Consider the following 18,008-nt stretch of genomic DNA (forward strand, 5'->3'; position numbering starts at 1 on the left):
GAATTTTTTTGCGCTAATACGTGAATAATAGGGAGAATCGGTCATTATTGAAGCCCTTAAGCTTCTCAAATACGATAAGATTTGGGAATTTCTTTTTTTTTTTAGGTACCAGCTATCAGTTAGAAATATTTAGTTTCACAAGTGATGGAGTTTTTTCTCCATGTGTATGCCATATTACTCGACTGCGGTCTCGGAACCCGTCGAACAAGTCATGGGTTCCATGGGTTCCACAAGAAATACCAATACCATTAGCAAAGCCCTTTTCTGGCCAGACTAAACTCATGAATATTTTTAACCCAAATGCATTGTGCAAAACTCAAAATTATGCCAAGTATGCTGAGTCTGAGTCTGAGATTGATTCCCCAGGCGGGCAAACTGGAACCTAGTCCAGACTTTGGACAGACTGAGCCCATGGCATGTTCCCTCTTGTCGGGAGCGCAAATTAAAGCGATCGGCCAGACGTGGAGCATACAAATGAGTTGGGGATAGGGGATACGGATTCGGAGGTGTAGATTCAGGGGAGTGGCGAAGCCAACTGAAATGAAAAGGAAACTCAGAGAAGCCGACGTCGACGTTTTGCCCAATCTACAAGACGGATAATTGCACGGCCATTAACGCCGTCATTATCGACAGGGACCAGAGTCACAAGTCCACTGGGCAGTGGACAGTGGACAGTGCGGCTCAAGAAAGTGGGATCTTGACTTCGGAAGTACTATCTAGCCAGATAGTATATGTGGTATAATACTCCACTGAAGTGTGCTATAAAACTATAATAATGACTAACATACTACATTTATAATATGAAGCACATGGTTTTAGTTTTGCAAAGCAGCGATTTCCGATTTCCAGCAAAACGCACTTTAATATCACATGTTCGGAAACATGGTATATTCGTACATATAGCCGCCTTCTTATCAGGCCAGCAAGTGCTCCATAAATTCATTCGCTGCAGCGTTTCGGCAATTGCGAGGACTGAACTCTACACTGAACTCTAAATAAATCAGCGGACCGGAGAGTGCTGTCCCGATAAGGCGCCTAATCAGATGGGGGGCAGTAGGAGTTATAGCGCTCCTCCTCCGCTTATCGTTTATAATTGAAAGAAATTTGTTGGCAATTCTCTTGTTCTTCGTTCCAGTTTTGCGTTGGTTCTTTTTATTAATATTTAATATTATCAATCTAGTTGTTTAGAGCAAACATTATGGCTAGGTTCTCCATACAAGTGTGTGGGGGGGTGGTGTGTGTTGTGTTATGTATATATATATATAAATATATATATATATATGGATATATATTAGGCATAATTCATTTTCATTAGCAATTAGACATCATCTGGTTGGGCTCCCAGCGAGCGTACAATGGAAATTAAATAGAGATAGAAATAGCATTAGGTATTATATTACGTATACGTAAAGCTAACCGCACTACGCCAACCGTGTGCGTATGTTTCTCTTTATATGTATATGTATCATATATCTGCGTATATTAGGCATATATAGGTGTGTATATATTATATAGTATTATTCAATGCATGCGTGGCACTTTAGCACAGCTAAAATTGACGAAAAAAAAACGCTCTCTTCTGACTCCCGATCTCTGCGACTACTATATCTTACAAACTAGGATTGGTGAGGGCTATACTTCAAATAAATATTTACAAAGCAGATGGCGCAGGAGGCGGGGTTCTTGGGTGTGCGTTCGAATAACCTTCTCCACTTTAGATGATCCTCTATGGAAGTACTACTCGTATCAGCTAGTACTCAATGAATATTACGCAAAAAAAAAAAAAGAAATTATAAAATACATTATAAAATGGGCGGCTTGGGTGGTAGGTAGGGGGTATCTTAGGTGGTGAGCGTGTGTGAAAGAGGATAATATCTAGCTATAGATATAGTTGTAGATGGGCTGCTGTTTTTCCACTACTGAGACGTCACCGCCGGCGCCCGTTTGCTTTTGGCCACATGTGGCTAAGAATGGCTAGGCCACAACAGCCTTGTTGTTGCTGCTGGAACTGGTGCTAGTGGTGGTTCCAAATGGCGAACAGGTGTCGCTGCTGCTGCCGCCAGACTGCTCCACATTCGTGCCCATCGACGAGTTAATAAAGTTGATGTACTGATGCAACTTGAGGGCAGCTATCAGGGAGCTCAAATAGTCGTTGATGTTACCCTTCTGGACCTGCTTGATCTGTCGGGAGACATTTCGATAGACGCGACGGGAGATCTTGTTGGATAGCCGTCCAACTGTCTGTACTGTGTGTAGGACTGGATCCTCGCTGGCGGGAACTGGCACTACAAGTAAACGGAGGAGAAGCAATCACCATTAACAAGGGAAGCCAGTAATTGTAATTTGAGTATTTGTTACGGGTTATAAACAAGTCATTGATTGATTAGTAATAGTGGCGCTGTGTGGGCTTGTGTGTGCTTACCATAAACTTGTTGAGTTCCCTATCGATAATGCCTACGATCTCTGGATTTCTTCTAACGTACTCAACAATTTCGGTTATGATTTTCAGGGACATGGACAGAAATACCGTCGAGGCGGCCACTAAGAATCTATCATCAATCTCTTGATCGTGATCCCGGTCGTAGCTCTCCCCAACAACAATAACTAACAAATGGCATAGAGAAAGAGAGATAGAGAGAGAGATATTAATTTAGAAAATTAATTGGAGGGATGGGTGGTTAATTAAAGTTAGGGGCGGGGGGACATAACCAGGATCAGGATCTGGGTTTCGAAAATTTTTTAAGGCTAATCAACATTTATCGCTCGTCTCGAAATCGTAAATATTTCTGTATATTATATTCCCATTTTGTTCTCGTTTTGTGTGTGAAATTATCGCCATGCTTGATTAGTGTTCATGCTTTTTTATTTACTTGCTATTTTTATGCTTATTAGACGATGTGTTAGTGGTAGACAAACAAACAAACGATCGAACGAACAAAAGATCAGCTCGGGGATCGGAAACTTACTGTCATTTTCAGAACTCTTGCCATTCTGCACGACGGCATTTTGTTTATCATCTGAGAATTAAAAATATTTACGATTTATATTTAGCATTTTGTTTACACACCACGCGAAAAAAAAAGTGAGGGCAGCAGAAGGCAAACAAGCTAATTTTAAATTTTTGGGCCAACAGATGAATATGGTACGGAGCCAATAAATAAGTCTCCACCATCCAAAGATCTTAAATAAAACGGAGCTAAATAGTACTAAACGTATTCGCTCTAAAGACAGTATTGTTAATTTTTAAGATAATTTTTTTAAACATCTTTAACTAATTATGCTGGAAGGACGACGGACAAAACTATTAGTTATAGTGATGTCAATGATCAGATGAAATTGGTATTAAATAAATAAAAAAAGTAGTTTTAAACGTAATGAAATGTACAACACGATTTTAATTTAAATTGCTTCAATTATCTTACATTTATTACATTTTAATATTAAACTTAAATTCATGGCTATGAGAAAGGCTAAGTAAAAAAGGCTACGGCTCCAATAAATAATATGTATAAATTGAAATAACCCAAAATTTGCCCTTGTATTTTTGTAGGTCTTCCGTCAACACTCACCATTATCTTCCTCCACATCCGACTCGCACTTGGGGAAGTAGTATTCCAGGAGGCGCTCGGCCAGCGCCGTGGTGGTGTCCACTCCGTTGACAGCTAGACTGCCGTACTGGGTGGCCAGCACCTCGTTGGCCTTCTGCCAGGCAAGATCCTTCAGAGAGGCGGCCTTCTGCTGGCCGGCTGCCTTGAACTTGACGACGCGCTCCAAATGGGGCTGCACCACGTCAATCACCTTGCTCTTGGCCTGGTTGTAGATCTCCTGTGGTGTGTCCTTGATGATCGGCGCCTTTACCTCCAGCTTATCGATGCCCTTGACCAGGGTCTGGTCGACATACGAGATGGGTCTGTCCAGTTTAGTGACGAAGGGAGCCGCCGTTGTCACCGCGCGCGTCACACAGTCCTCGGCCGCCGTTAATGCCCATTCAAAGACACGATTTTTGCCTAAAAATAAGAATGTTTCACATTGTAATGAGGTATACATATTGTTAATCAGAGTATATGTACATTAATACCAATTATTATTTGAAATTTAACAGCCAGTTTAATCTGGAACTTTTAGAATTTCTAGAATTGGCTAGAAATACATCATATATGGGACACAGTACTTGTGGAGAGCGCTCTTATCAGTTGCAACCGTAATAATAATAATAAATGTGTAGCATTTCTGGTTGATAAGCAACTGCGCAGTTCACGAACCCCACGGCCCCTTGGACCCCTATTCTATCTGTCTGGGGCCCCGACAGTTTAGACTTTGATAGTTCGTCACTCGGCAAACACATCATCCAATTCCAATTCCAATCCCAGCAACTGCAGCAACAACAACTGCGAAATATCACAAACAAGTCGAAAGTCCAACTAGATTTGTTGTTGTTGTTGCTGTCGACGGTGAGACCCCAAGAGCCTAGCATCAGTGCTGTCCGCTTGAGTTAGTTTCCAGCCAAATCTAGCTTTTTTGGACATCGGTAAATCAGAAATGCCTTGTAAATGTTTATTTATTTTAAGTACTTATTTACAAAGATCTGTTATTTCAAACTAAAATGCATTAGTTTAATTGCAATACTACACGAAATAAGTAATATATTATACTAACAAACTACTGATTTACTACTGTTTACTATATTATAGTATTCTAGCTATAAATTAAAGTGCAACTTTAGCTTAATTTTTGGTCCGCCCTGGCAACACTGCCAGTGCCAGTGGCGTGGCCATTAGGTCTGCTTTGCTTTTGCTCTCATCAAAACGAGCCCCCCTTTTGTTGTCGGCGCCTCTGCGGCTGCAGCCTACGTGAGGTGGCCTTATTGTCACCCCCCGTTCTCTCTCTTTCGCTCTCTTTTACGTTGGCCAAGTGTTTTATTATTATGTAAATTTTAAGCGAACTTTGAACGCAACGCGTCACGAGGGCAAAGTGCCGGCCTTTTTGCTTTTTTAATGCTAGGTCATGGTTGTTGTTGCTGTGATTTCGATTATTGAACGACCGACAATCAATTTATATCAATTGAGTTTAATTTCTGACCAATTAAACGAACCAAATTAAAAAAAAAAAAAACAAAAAAGAGTTGTTGCTGCTGCCCTCTATATGCGTTTCGAGTTCGAATTGCAACTCAAATTAAAATGGCGAAGTAAAGTCAAAAAAAGCAACGGTTTCGGTTTCGATTACGGCTTTGAGTGCATATGGTCGCTGCAATTGTTGTTGCTATTTGCCTCCTCCTCCTCCGGTCGTTTATTCTCTATATGTGCCGTTAGGCGTGCCAAAGTAACGGGACTTGGCGAGTTCAATGCACCCGGAGGAGGTCTTATTTTCATTTTCTTGTTTTTCTTTTTTTTTTGTGCTGCACTCACCTTTTACTTTGCCGTAGACATCCTGGGATTTGTCCCATGCCGCATTTACCACAGGCAATTTAATGATCCTCTCGAGGGACTCGAGGTGCGGCAACAGGTCCTTGGCATCCTTGGGCTGGTCCACATCGTTCACCGCCGTTCCATTGCCGGTTGTTCCGTTCCCGGTGGCGTGTTTCTGCTCTGCACTGGCCATGATCTGTTCTCTTTGGTTCCTCTTCCGCTGCTTTCTGCTGCCTTTTTTCACTTTTTCTTTCTTTCGCTTCTCGGTCTTTCGCTATCAAGCTCTTTTGCTTGCCACCGCACTTTTCTTTTCGCCTCTTACTTCTTTTCTTTCACGAACAAAAAAACAGCTTAATCTGCGAGTGAGTGTGCGAATGTAGGGTATGTGTGTGTCTGCGTTCTGGAAGCACTTTTTATATTTTATTCCTAGCACTTTTTAGCACGTCTGCTCACGTCTGCACGCTGGGACTCTCTGACTGATTTGCGAGCTGCGCGGCTGGTTTATTATATGAGCGAGAGCCGCCAGTGTTGCCAGCGCCGAGCAACAAAAAAGCTATAAGCGACAGTGATGCTGCAGCTGGCAAGTAATGTATAGGGAAATTTGAGAAAATAAGCCAAAAAGTTGTTGAGCCACCTGTTGGTTTCTCCAAGTTTTATGACTAGTGGAGAGTCAAAGGGCGATATGAAAAATTATCCATCAACTTTAAGAAGATCGTTTATTTGTAAATATTGTCTTGCATTACTAACAACTGCAAAGTTCTGTAATCAACTATTAAGCAATTTGTTATTCAAATATGCTGAAATGGACTAAGAAACATTTTTTCGCAAAATCTATCTTGAAAATAGCTAGATCGATTGGTCCTGAGTCGCAGTCTTCACTGCGGAGAGCAGAGAGACTAAAGGCGAAATATTTGAGATTAGGACTCTCTTTGAACTTCCATATAATTATCATATGAATAATTGTACTTTAAGTTTTGGCCAGTACGCGCAAAAACGAAATGTTTTAAAATTTATATCAAAACTTATGGACATTTTACAAATTCTAATAAACTGATATAGAAAATAAGTACTTATAATGTACATATGTACATGTATTGGAATGAATAGTTTTTTTTTAAATATTTTATATTATAATCATTTTTAGGGTAAGGAAATGTATAATTATTACTTTATTGAAAAAATACTTATATCGTACATACTTATATCTGTAAACATATGTATATTTCGAAACTGATTTTAAAGTTTTGCTGATCCCGACACAGTTCATAGTGCAATTCTTCTTTGTTGTCCTTGGAGGGGGTTCAATTCTTCTGCCTAGAAAGCAAGAGAGTTGAAGAGAAAGAAAGAAATTTGGGGAAAGCTGAGAGACAGCGCCTATGTTTGTTCGGCATGCTTGACAACTAGATTAATTAATACGTAGTGTCGGGCGCAAACAGAGTTTAGATTGAAGAACATTCCAATATATATATGTACATATGTACATATATATGTATTTTTGTGTATGGGGGCACTTCGATTATCAATGGCCAATGGGCACCACCACGCAAAAGCTTCGTGCGACCTTTGAACCCCTGCTACCGCATCGATAATACGCCACTGCACAGTCACACATTTAAGTAGGTACATTCAATATTCTACGTACTTATTGCCGAATGCTGTGTAATTCGCTTGGCAATCCAAAGTCCGATGGGTGACAAAACGAAAACAAATTACGAGAACTACAAGCGAAAGTTAACCCCTAAAAAGCGCCACCATCCCCCCCTTTTTTTTTACCACGTTCTTAGTTCCTAAAATCTACAATTAGTGAGCGAAAATATACATTTGTGAAAACTCCAGGAATTCAAATATTGGAAAATGCGTTTTGCTTGGATTTTTGTTCAAGCTCTTCATGAAAACTTCATCACGACAGACCATTCTCGATCTTTTGAAACATCTAGATTCCAAAAATCCAAAATGGGTTAATGCCCTCAGTGAATTATGAGCTATATAAGGTAATTATGTCTGTCTGATAAGGCTTAACCAGAACGCATACCACTAATGCGCATATTAGCCAGGCCCTCGAGATGGGAAGGTTACCAATGGCTAGTCCGTAATTCCAAAGTCCGGGACTGTCGTCACAACACTGTTTATGTTGTAACCAAGAAGAGCAGGTGCTGGCCTTATCGTCACCACTTGGTCTGGCCGGGTTCCGATCGGCGATATCGGACGTAAATAAACCAATGTAACCGATTCGATCAGTTTGTTATGTTGTTTTATGTGGACTTTGTAATCGTGGTATCTGGACATTACAATAAACGAAGGAAATCACTTCAACCATGTTTACCTAACTGATTTCGCTGCCAGATAACAAAGATTACTGGAAAATAATAAATATTGCAGGGTTTGTAACGAGAATATTACGAAGCAATTTTATATTCCCTTTTTTTTTTTTTTACAGATAATCAGGTTGAGCAATTCTGAGCTGGGGCAAAGTGAAAAATTTGGAAATGGAATTTTAGGATTAACATAAAAAAAAAACCGTTAGGAATGATCCCCTATTATATGATTGTACATATATTTCACAGCAACAGAAGTTATACGGAATCGGAATAATCCGTTCAAGAGCTACATATGGAGCCGATTAGCCGTTGGCCGCACGTAGACAAGCCCCAGACCGTATACTATAGGCTATAGGCTCAACAGGCCCCAGTACGCATAAAGTATACATAAAGACATATATATATATATACATATGTATTAATATATGTATACATCTATGTATATATTTACAATCGTCCGTTATCGAGACCCAAAGAGTGTACGTCTGTGGGTATTTTCCCAAATGGTTGAGCCTAGAATTCCATAGGATTTCGGAATTTTTGCATCTAGTGCCAAATTTCAGGGGCCTAGGCATGATCTATATATAGAAGGAGGAAACATTCAGGTAATGATGACATATATTGGACTTTGGATCAGCGGCGTGAGTGGTGAGTTCCTCTATATATGTACATACATGTGAAAGGCGAATGAGTCGCTTGCTGATTATATTAAGTTTTTATTTCCTTTTTTTTCGTACTGCTTTCTAGATGGATTGTGCTTTGCAGATAAGAAGGTTTTGAATACTTTTTTTATACTCTGCTTCATTCATTTTAATGCCTTTGTTTTATAATTGTCGCCGGTTATCGTTATGAGGTATAAGCCTTTAAGCCACCTATTAAACAAAGTTCGCCATGCTTATCGCAATCTAGTGACACACGGGTTCAAATTACTCGAGAGTCCAATTGCAGAGGCGATTAAATTTTTGAGATTCATTAAATTGGGCCAAAAGACCTAGAAATTCAATTGATGGGTGCTAAACTAGCTTTTGAATTAAGGTAAACCTAGTCGAATACTGGGGACAGCCTTACGTAACTTGACCTCTGCTCATCTTATCCCAATCAAAGTTGGTATGCAATTATATTATTAAATATAATAAAGAAAAATATAAGAAAGTCCCCAATAAAAACGTTTTTTTTGCAAATATCACGCCTAACATATGTGTCATGAAATATCCCAGTTCACCGGGTTGTTCGACAATCGGATTTAAGTATATGCAAGCACTATGGAAGAGGGGAGCTCGGGGTAAGTCCAGTACGTCATGGGGCGAAAACCCACAGAAGTCTAGAAGGGACAAGAATGCCGAGACCACAAAAAGTCGTCTGGCGATTTGGACTTTGGACGGTTTACGTGATGTCGTCGTCGTACGATGACGATGCCTTTGAGATTGAGAAAATTCGATGCTGCTGCTGGAGCGTGTGTTCCATTAAAAACAAAAACAAAAAAATAAATACATAATGAACGCAAACCAGAAATTAAAGAACGCTTCGACTAATTTTAGATGGGGCTAAAGACCAATTCATGTGAATACGTCATTGGTTGTAGATAAATGGGTGCCTTTGTACCATGGGGTGCAAAAGTGGTTCAAACTTGTTTCGACGGCCCCAAACTAGAAATAAAGCTTTTTGTTTACCTAAAACCCCAGTTACTAGGCACTAAACTTACGTAACTTGACTATAGGTTAAACAATTTTTGTAAAATTTATTAAACAACTGTAATTTTTTAGAAACTAAAGGTGTCATAATGTTATTTGCAACAATTTTCTTTCCTAACAATACTACTGAATAAACAATACAAAATTCAACTGAAATAAAATGAAAGTAAGGGTTTACAATATCGTTTGCGAGAATTTCCTAGGTGCAACCTCAATATCTTGGGAGCACTCTTATATAACTTGCCTCCAGAGCTATATATCTCTACAGGGATATATATTTCTATGGGAAACTTGATATGTGGTATTGTATCAGGCACCCTGCGAAATGCGTCTGTGCCCCAGATTGTGGGGATCACATCAGCCCTGTTCCGAGTTTGAGTGGGTCTCCATTAAGCAGCAGACATCTAATCAGACGGCGAATTGCCTCGTTTCAATTCATATTCGTCTGCCTGAAAGACGCTGACAAACCAACCAATGACTCTACAAGCATACGCACATGGATATTCGTCTATACATAAATATTTTAATGATTTCTGTGGTTTTTGTACACAAGCTGATAGTGATAATATAGTTGCCCCCACGCATTCAAAGCGTGGAAATGTTCGCTCTCTTATTTTCATATCTGTCTGCTTCCGTTTTCCCCGTCCCTGCCATCGAATTGGTGATAATTTTCTTAAAAATATTAAATTGATATTTAATTGCAAATGAGCTTTGTAAATAATTACTAGACATTCAAATGAATCAATTGATTTAATATTAATTAACTGCCATGTTTAAGGTTATCAGAGGACGCTTGAAATATAGGTGGCTCCATTCATGTATAATTCGCTGAGAAGCGACCGCTAGATGGCGCCTTGAAATCTTATGCTACTATCATGTAGATAATATGAAGAAAATTTCGTCTTATTATAAAGATAGTTATTCTATGAGGATTATGTTTGCCAAACTGACCTTAAAAACGGCTAGGAATACCACAAAAATTGGGTCGATTGGCAGTATTTGCTTTAAATAATTGATAAGGCGTAAATGAGGCCAGTTAAGGGAACCATGTCACCTGTTGTGCCTCCTCCGCAAATCGGCTACCTGGGCCACGCAATCACCTGGGAACTGTTGACGGACAAGGAACTCTCGCCATGGACAACGGACTGACTGATGCCACGCCCACTGCCGCCGCCTTCCGGCTGATTCTGCTTAGTAAATCGAATCCCGTAATGGGTTGCTACATGTTCTGGACCAGTCTGCTGGTGCTCAAGATGCTCGTTATGTCGCTACTCACCGCCCGCCAGCGAATGAAGACCAAGACCTATGCCAATCCGGAGGATTTGCGCCTCAGTCGGAGCCCGGAGGTTCGATTCGGGGATCCCAATGTGGAGCGAGTGCGACGGTAAGTAAAAATATTGTATAAACCTATAGTTGGGCTTATAATTAATTATAGGGATGCATAAAACAAAATTATCCAACTAAAATAAATTAAACTATTTAATCTCTTTTTCAGGGCCCACCGTAACGACCTGGAAAACATTCTGCCCTTTCTTCTGATGTCGCTGGTGTATATAGCCAGCGGACCGAATCCCCTGACCGCCCGTCTGCTCATTCGGATCGGAGCAAGTGCCCGACTGCTGCACACGGTGGTCTACGCCATCATCCCGGTTCCGCAACCAGCAAGAAGCCTGGCCTTCTTCACCACCTTCGCCATCACCTGCTTTGAGGCGGGCTACGTGCTCGTCTGCTGCATCAAGTACATTTAGACCACTGCTGACCCCACTTAGCCAACTAACTACTCACCCACTCGCATTAACAGCACCAGTTGTGTCAAGGTACGCATTTAGGTACTCATTTTCAGTTCAACTGATTATAAATGATAGGAAATACTCATTCAATATCTAGGCTTAAATATACATCAAAGTTATAAGTAATATTCAGATTACAATATTTTTTTTTTTTTTTTGCATACATGTAACATATGTCTTAAATTATAAAAAACGATTTAAATAATAGTGTACCCTGCGTAGAGGTGTAGTTTAGCTGGCCCACAAAAATATAATAGAGATACTACTTGTCCCATGGCTGCACAGCACCTTAGATTCAGTTCGACGCAATTCGTAACCAGTTTGATCGCATGCTTATGATCTCCACAATGAGCTGAGAGTGCGGCCTTACCATTTGTCGAAGTCGGCTCAAAGCGAACGCACACACATTCCGCATCCGCCATGTCGGCCGCAGCTAGTAATTCCAGCAAGATGATGACATCGCCGGGCGATATGTTTACCCTGGAGAATCCTGTCTTTTGCTGCTATCTTTTTTGGTCCACGGTCCTGGTGGTTAAGATGCTGCTCATGTCGCTGCTAACGGCCGTGCAGCGTTTCCGGTATAAGGTAAGGCTATATGATGATATCTTAATGTCGCTGCACTGGCTCAAAGTTCATCATCATTCCACCATTCCATTCACAGCTGCTGGCAATCGTACCGCTGGCACTGCGGCGCAGGGTAAAAACTAAAAAGCTCCTATCATCGTGAACACATTAGATTATTTTGATCAACCTGTTTTAGCCCCGTTCTAAAAATGGTTATTTTCCGCTGTTGTAGATCTTTCCCAACCAGGAGGATCTGTTCTTCAAGAATCTCGAAGTACAATTCGATGATCCCCATGTGGAGCGGGTTAGAAGGTGAGTTGTTAATCTAAACTCGAAATTCTTTAGCTATATCGGTTAAAAACTAGTATTCAACACATTTACCATACATACGCGTTTGTATTTCACTTAAACATGATTTAGAGAAGTTGGACTGTAGGCTATGAATCTTCAGTTTAATTAATTTCACACTTTAGTAACCGTTTCTTAACTTTTCAGGGCCCATCGCAATGACATGGAGAACATTCTGCCGTACTTTCTCATGTCCTTGATTTACATCAGTACCAATCCCAATGCCGATGTGGCCTGCATACTGTTCCGAGTGGCCTCCGTTGCTAGGATCATACACACTCTGGTTTACGCCGTTTATCCGGTGCCGCAGCCATCGAGGATTCTGGCCTTCGCCACCATGCTCCTGATCACCTTCTACATGGCCGCCGTGGTCGCCTTGCGCACCCTAAGCTTTATCTGAATAAATTCAAGTCCCTTTCGGCTTAACTCTCAAATATAACATGACTTTATAAAGTTTGGATAAAGAGGATTAACATTACGTTCCTAGTTTCTGGGTTAACTGGGTCAACTGCCAAATTTGTTCTACAAACATAATGTTACAAATAAACATTTTCGTCATTTTGACCAATTAAATGCTAGCAAACTGCTATTAGCGGCATCCTTGAACAAAAAAATTACAAACCGGTTGGCTTTCAATTAATTTAGTTCTATAATTAGCTTGAGATGCAACAAAAACAAACAGTTGAAGGGACTGGGTACTAGGGGAGTGGCACTGGGCGTGTGTGCAGGACTAGTGTTATCCTATAATCCTGGTGTCCTCATCCCAGGATGTGTCGGTATATCTAGATATTGAAGCCGGCATCGCGCATGCACTTCTTGTGCGCCTCTATCAGCGCCGAGCAGTTCTCCTCGCCGTTCTCCACAATGCTGGTGGGGATTGGTTATCGAAATTGGATAAGAATTCAGTTGTTAGCCATGTGGTTGCGTCATGGGAACAAGGTGTACACTCACCAGGCATCACGTGCCCTCTTGGTCTCCGGGCAGGCGCAACAGGCCTTGCACTTGGGCTTTTCGCCGGATGCGGAGGCTGCGGATGCGGTGGTCACCGGCTGGGCGGCCGAAACACTTGGAGCTGCGACTCCCTGGGATGCGTTGTTGCCCATTCTTCAATCGGAAATCGTTCAATAGCTGCTGAAAAACAATATTTTGGATGTTACTGAACGGCTCACGTTTGTTTATATAATAAAACTCACTTCGAGACGGATATTTCACCACAATTCGGTTTATCGGCGCACAGCACACGAAAATAACTAAATTCAAGTTCACCGAACAGGGTTGTCAATGGCTGACAAATATCGCCGTGAGTGCGAGGGGGTTGTAGTTGGTTAAACTATCGTTACGCGCTGCGCATTATTATTGAGGAAATCTGTTGTTAAATTTGAACTGTATTCTAGCATACAACTAGTTTCAATTGCAGATATATTTTCAGTGTATTTTTATAAGAATTTATGAGGAAATTTTTTCGAAGTTGTAAAGTTAGTCAATAAAGTCATGAGTTTTCTATCTAGTTAAGTTTCTGAATTTAAAGCACTCGTGAAGCCATGTGACAAATTTACGCCATGTGACAACCCTGTCATCGTCTATCGATAACAAGCAGTGCTGTTCAACAGCAAAATGAAAATGTCAACAAACAATTATAGTTGTTAATTTACATTTATTTTATGTTTCCATTTGCTCGCTGGTTTCTTTTTTACCCGCCTCCTCCTTCAGCCGCTGCAACATGTTATAAGAGACCAGGTCAAGTTTCAGGTGCTGTACGCTGAGCGCACTGCCGTCCCAATCTCTTAGCATTTTCAGCTTGAGGGGATCGCAGAGGTTCATCAGTTCCAGGCCGCCACTGCGGAATTCGTTGCGCTCCTTCTCCAGCGTTATGGTGATCACATCTTTGCGGGCAGCATGCTGATTGGCCCGATGTTTGCCAATCGACTGCTTTAAGTTGATCTGCTCCAGCTCCTCGTCGAATCGGGTGAAATAAAGCTCAATCAGATCCTCCAGTTCCTGCGGAGTCAACGGTTCGGTGCGTCCCTCATCGATTTGTCCGAGAAACCAGCTCAACTTCTCGCCGGTGATGTTGCTCTTGATGGCATGGCCCAAACGGACCTTATGCTTGTTGTTTTGGCGACGTGCCTTCTTGCCCAGCGCCTTGGTTTTCCTGCTGTTGGGGTGTTTGCATTTCTCCAGTTCCTTGCGCAGGTTCGTCTAGAGTTTTAAGATGTGACAACTTCAGTTTTACAGATATATTGCTCAGCATTTACCGCGCACTTACCATTTTTACCTCTGCTATTGTTATTCACGTTGTTAGTCTAGTATTGGTAAACATGTGCAAGCACATGGCATGCACGATCAGCTGGATCTCTAGGGGTGGACACTTTCGCGATGATCGTAACTTAAGTATCGTCTAATAAAGAACTATTCAAAATATTTTCTGGAGAAAATAAAAAGTAATTCCTAAACAATTTTATAATTTATTTTTTAATAATTGATTAACTTTATTAGTTGGGTTTTTCATTTTAAGATTTGCATTGGTGATCTTGCAGTTATATCGATAGCTTGTCCACATCTTCTCAGAATCATATGTTGCCGCATGCACAAACACACAAACACACACAGGCACAGCTGCTCGATCGCATGAGGCTAAACCCACGATTCGAACCCATCCGCCTTTTTTTCCTTGAATTTCTAGGTTCCCAAGTCCCGCTAAATGGCAACACACCTCCTCCGAAACGGCGCTACCTTTTGGCTGCTCAGGAACTGCATTTCCCAACATGCCACGGTAAGTAGCCCCCAACCGCCAATCGATGGCCAAAAGAAAAACAACACAGCCGTTATGTAATCTCACAAACACCTATTGTTCGTGAGAGCGAGATAGAAGTACATATTCCTACACTCTTCCAATCGGAGGAATTTGTTTTCTTACACAGAGGAAAAAAGAGGGTTCAAAGATCGTCAAGGTCCAGATATGTTGGAATATATTCAAAAAGTAGAATATTCTTAAATTTTAAATGATTTCTTTTTTATTTGTTCAATTTTTAAAAACAAAATATATGTGTATGGAATGTTAGTGTTCATATTTTATATTAGTCCTTATTATCGTTATTCCCCCCAAACTCTAAAATATCGCCATGCATTAATAATTGATTTTTGAAAATAACCTTATGGTTTTAAATTTCAGATTGCTATTTAAATATTATCCTTTTCTTTTATACAGTTGAGACGCTGCCTGCATGTGACCTCCAGCCTGGACAAGACGGTCTCCTTCAACCTCAGCGACATTGGCGAGGGAATTCGCGAGGTGACCGTCAAGGAGTGGTTCGTGAAAGTGGGCGACACGGTGGAGCAGTTCGACAATCTCTGCGAGGTGCAATCGGACAAGGCATCGGTGACCATCACCAGTCGTTATGATGGCAAGATAACCAAGATTCACCATAAAATCGATGAGATTGCGCTGGTCGGCAAGCCTCTCCTCGATTTTGATGTGGTGGATGAAGAGGAAGATGAGGCAGAGGACTCTTCCTCGTCCTCCACTTCTTCCGATAGTTCTGCCAGTGAAAAAGAGGAGAAGCAATCAGCTGAAGCTGATGGCGCCACGCCGACAGGCGGTCGTGTGATCATACCCGCCACGCCCTCGGTTCGTCGTCTGGCCAAGGAACACCAGTTGGATCTGGCCAAGGTGCCAGCAACGGGAAAGAATGGTCGTGTGCTCAAGGGTGATATCCTGGAGTTCCTGGGTCACGTTCCTCCTGGTACCAACGTGCCACATCCCACGCTGGTGGCCAAAACGCCAAGTGCTGCCCCCACTACAGCAGCGAATGTTTCTGTGCCTGCTGATCGCGTCGAGGTGCTCAAGGGAGTTCGCAAGGCCATGCTCAAATCGATGACGGAATCCCTGGTAAGTGCTTCTCAAACTTGGGCACTGATTAATTAATGATTAAACTATATTGGTCGCCATAGAAAATCCCCCATTTTGCCTATAGTGACGAGATCGACATGACCCAGTTGATGCAATTCCGTAACCAACTGCAGGCGGTGGCCAAGGATAATGGTGTGCCCAAGCTGACGTTCATGCCGTTTTGCATCAAAGCTGCCAGCATTGCGCTGTCCAAATATCCAATTCTAAACAGTTCCCTTGATTTGGCTAGCGAATCGCTAATCTTTAAGGGTGCCCACAACATAAGTGTAGCCATCGATACGCCACAGGGTCTGGTGGTGCCGAATATTAAGAACTGCCAATCGAAGACTATTATCGAGATAGCCAAGGATCTGAATGCACTGGTGGAGCGCGGTAGGACTGGCTCCCTGTCTCCGGCAGACTTTGCCGATGGGACATTCTCGCTTTCCAACATAGGAGTGGTGAGTACAATTGATACATTTGAATAATTGCGAAAATTATAATGTTCTGGTGAATCTTTCAGATTGGCGGTACCTACACACATCCTTGTATAATGGCACCCCAGGTATCCATCGGAGCTATGGGTAGGACCAAGGCGGTGCCGCGATTCAACGACAAGGATGAGGTGGTCAAGGCGTACGTTATGAGCGTTAGCTGGTCCGCCGACCATCGCGTCATCGACGGCGTAACCATGGCCAGCTTCTCCAACGTCTGGAAGCAGTATCTGGAGAATCCTGCCCTTTTCCTTCTGCACTAGAGCGACTTTAACTCGAAAACGCTTACTTTTACGGATGAGGCTTTTTCCCATGCATTTATATAGACATATCAAATATTGTAAATTGTACGACAATCTGCTTTGAGCTGGAACATTCGCCATGTGCCGCCATCCATCCCCAAAATGTGCATTTATAGGAGGTAAGCCACTCTGAGCGGCTCCTCGATTACTTTAAGCTCCTGGCGCACATGGCTAACTTTCCGTTTATCCACTTTTTATTGTTGTTAACCTGCATTTATATATCAGTTTTTTTTTGTTTAAGTTTGTTAGGCAACAACTTACGCGTACAGTTTAACTGTAGTGCATGCATTTATATAAAAGCTTTGTTTTAATGGCTGTCCAATAAATATCAAAAACGGTTTATGTAAAGCCACCGTCTTATTGCATATTATCCGTGGAGCTTAGTAAGTTTCAAACTGTTTGTAATTGTCTTACAGCTTAATCTTGTGATGTCTTGTGTATTCCTTTTAAGCTGGAAGTAAGTAAGTAAGTTTGCTGTTGTGGCTGTTCATACAAACTGTTTCACTTAAAGTTGGGTTTAAGCTACAAAGACTTTAAAAAACGTTTTGTATAATATAGATAGATATTGTAAACTGTATAGTATAGATAGTTAATGGTTCAAATTTTTGGTGTGCCATGAAATAAAATCATGCATCCTTTTAGAAAACCCTTTTGCGCTTAACTTGCCTAATTCGATATGCGTATATGTACATACATGCGAGCCTTAAAACTTTGTTTCGCTGCAGGTTTAATTTAATTTGTGCATCCTGTTGTTCCGTTCAGCTACTCCAGAGCCACCAGAATCAAACGTTACTACAAATATATATGTATGTATATGCATGTGTGTATATGTCGCTAAATGTTTGCCTAATATGGGCAAAAGTGACGCTAAAAACTTAAGCTATAAAGCTAAACCATCCATAGTAAGTTAAAATTTTCATAAATAATCATTTTAATGCGGACCTAGTAAGTCAAATATTTTAGTTTATCTGTTGACCCTAGGAATCCGTGATACCATGCGAATATTGCAAAAGTTTAAAAGCGAGGACATGATTTTTTATATTATAGCCTTTTCAAGAAATTTCTCCCATATATCCTATATATATACATATGCCCAAAAAAGCTAGTTTCCAAAAGCGACGAAGTGCCATCACCGAAGTAGCATCAACTTTAATGTGCGGGACATGCGCAGTGTTGGCCATTAAACGAGAATCCAACAAGTGCGGCA

General features: G+C 41.3%; 6 protein-coding genes and 1 long non-coding RNA gene across 13 annotated transcripts; 4 read left to right on the plus strand and 3 right to left on the minus strand.

Moving 5' to 3' along the window:
- Positions 1-1,114: 1,114 nt before the first annotated feature.
- Positions 1,115-5,887, minus strand: LOC6524779 (lipid storage droplets surface-binding protein 2). 3 transcript variants are annotated; one of them, XM_039375809.2, is made up of 5 exons: positions 5,406-5,887; positions 3,570-4,007; positions 2,967-3,017; positions 2,423-2,604; positions 1,915-2,285 (listed from the first exon to the last, which is right to left on the minus strand). In XM_039375809.2, the coding sequence occupies exons 1-5, from the start codon at positions 5,596-5,598 to the stop codon at positions 2,142-2,144; spliced, it is 1,008 nt and encodes a 335-aa protein (XP_039231743.1). In that variant the 5' UTR covers positions 5,599-5,887; the 3' UTR covers positions 1,915-2,141. The 3 variants fall into 3 exon arrangements, with proteins under 3 accessions (XP_039231744.1, XP_039231745.1, XP_039231743.1); XM_039375810.2 differs by lacking the exon at positions 2,423-2,604 and having other exon boundaries at positions 1,115-2,285; positions 5,406-5,884; XM_039375811.2 differs by lacking the exons at positions 2,423-2,604; positions 2,967-3,017 and having other exon boundaries at positions 1,115-2,285; positions 5,406-5,885.
- On the plus strand, positions 3,024-3,846 carry LOC120321832. Its single transcript, XR_005561558.2, has 2 exons — positions 3,024-3,339; positions 3,551-3,846. It is a non-coding gene; the product is annotated as an uncharacterized LOC120321832 (long non-coding RNA).
- A 4,427-nt stretch (positions 5,888-10,314) lies between the features above and the next one.
- Positions 10,315-11,571, plus strand: LOC6524780 (microsomal glutathione S-transferase 1). 3 transcript variants are annotated; one of them, XR_005559957.2, is made up of 3 exons: positions 10,316-10,798; positions 10,910-11,231; positions 11,413-11,548. XR_005559957.2 is itself a non-coding variant. In XM_002100588.4 (2 exons), exons 1-2 carry the CDS (start codon positions 10,548-10,550, stop codon positions 11,160-11,162), a joined length of 504 nt encoding a protein of 167 aa, XP_002100624.1. In that variant the 5' UTR covers positions 10,315-10,547; the 3' UTR covers positions 11,163-11,330. The 3 variants fall into 3 exon arrangements, 1 of the variants encoding a protein (XP_002100624.1); XR_005559958.2 differs by having other exon boundaries at positions 10,317-10,798; positions 11,490-11,571; XM_002100588.4 differs by lacking the exon at positions 11,413-11,548 and having other exon boundaries at positions 10,315-10,798; positions 10,910-11,330.
- A 33-nt stretch (positions 11,572-11,604) lies between these two features.
- LOC6524781 (microsomal glutathione S-transferase 1) lies at positions 11,605-12,552 on the plus strand. Of its 2 annotated transcripts, XM_015190400.3 has the most exons (4): positions 11,605-11,789; positions 11,866-11,901; positions 12,001-12,080; positions 12,264-12,552. In XM_015190400.3, the coding sequence occupies exons 1-4, from the start codon at positions 11,625-11,627 to the stop codon at positions 12,514-12,516; spliced, it is 534 nt and encodes a 177-aa protein (XP_015045886.1). In that variant the 5' UTR covers positions 11,605-11,624; the 3' UTR covers positions 12,517-12,552. The 2 variants fall into 2 exon arrangements, with proteins under 2 accessions (XP_015045886.1, XP_002100625.1); XM_002100589.4 differs by lacking the exon at positions 11,866-11,901.
- A 194-nt stretch (positions 12,553-12,746) lies between these two features.
- Positions 12,747-13,463, minus strand: LOC6524782 (cytochrome c oxidase copper chaperone). 2 transcript variants are annotated; one of them, XM_002100590.4, is made up of 3 exons: positions 13,310-13,463; positions 13,068-13,244; positions 12,747-12,983 (listed from the first exon to the last, which is right to left on the minus strand). In XM_002100590.4, exons 2-3 carry the CDS (start codon positions 13,217-13,219, stop codon positions 12,899-12,901), a joined length of 237 nt encoding a protein of 78 aa, XP_002100626.1. In that variant the 5' UTR covers positions 13,220-13,244; positions 13,310-13,463; the 3' UTR covers positions 12,747-12,898. The 2 variants fall into 2 exon arrangements, with proteins under 2 accessions (XP_002100626.1, XP_015045887.1); XM_015190401.3 differs by having other exon boundaries at positions 13,068-13,247; positions 13,310-13,441.
- Positions 13,464-13,750: 287 nt separating this feature from the next.
- On the minus strand, positions 13,751-14,552 carry LOC6524783 (translation machinery-associated protein 16 homolog). The gene is made up of 2 exons (XM_002100591.3): positions 14,383-14,552; positions 13,751-14,315 (listed from the first exon to the last, which is right to left on the minus strand). Exons 1-2 carry the CDS (start codon positions 14,383-14,385, stop codon positions 13,776-13,778), a joined length of 543 nt encoding a protein of 180 aa, XP_002100627.1. The 5' UTR covers positions 14,386-14,552; the 3' UTR covers positions 13,751-13,775.
- A 134-nt stretch (positions 14,553-14,686) lies between these two features.
- Positions 14,687-17,149, plus strand: LOC6524784 (lipoamide acyltransferase component of branched-chain alpha-keto acid dehydrogenase complex, mitochondrial). Its single transcript, XM_002100592.4, has 4 exons — positions 14,687-14,889; positions 15,325-16,005; positions 16,068-16,466; positions 16,529-17,149. Exons 1-4 carry the CDS (start codon positions 14,818-14,820, stop codon positions 16,760-16,762), a joined length of 1,386 nt encoding a protein of 461 aa, XP_002100628.1. The 5' UTR covers positions 14,687-14,817; the 3' UTR covers positions 16,763-17,149.
- Positions 17,150-18,008: the final 859 nt, after the last annotated feature.

Source organism: Drosophila yakuba, chromosome X, assembly GCF_016746365.2.
Source record: "Drosophila yakuba strain Tai18E2 chromosome X, Prin_Dyak_Tai18E2_2.1, whole genome shotgun sequence".
NCBI lineage: Eukaryota > Metazoa > Arthropoda > Insecta > Diptera > Drosophilidae > Drosophila > Drosophila yakuba.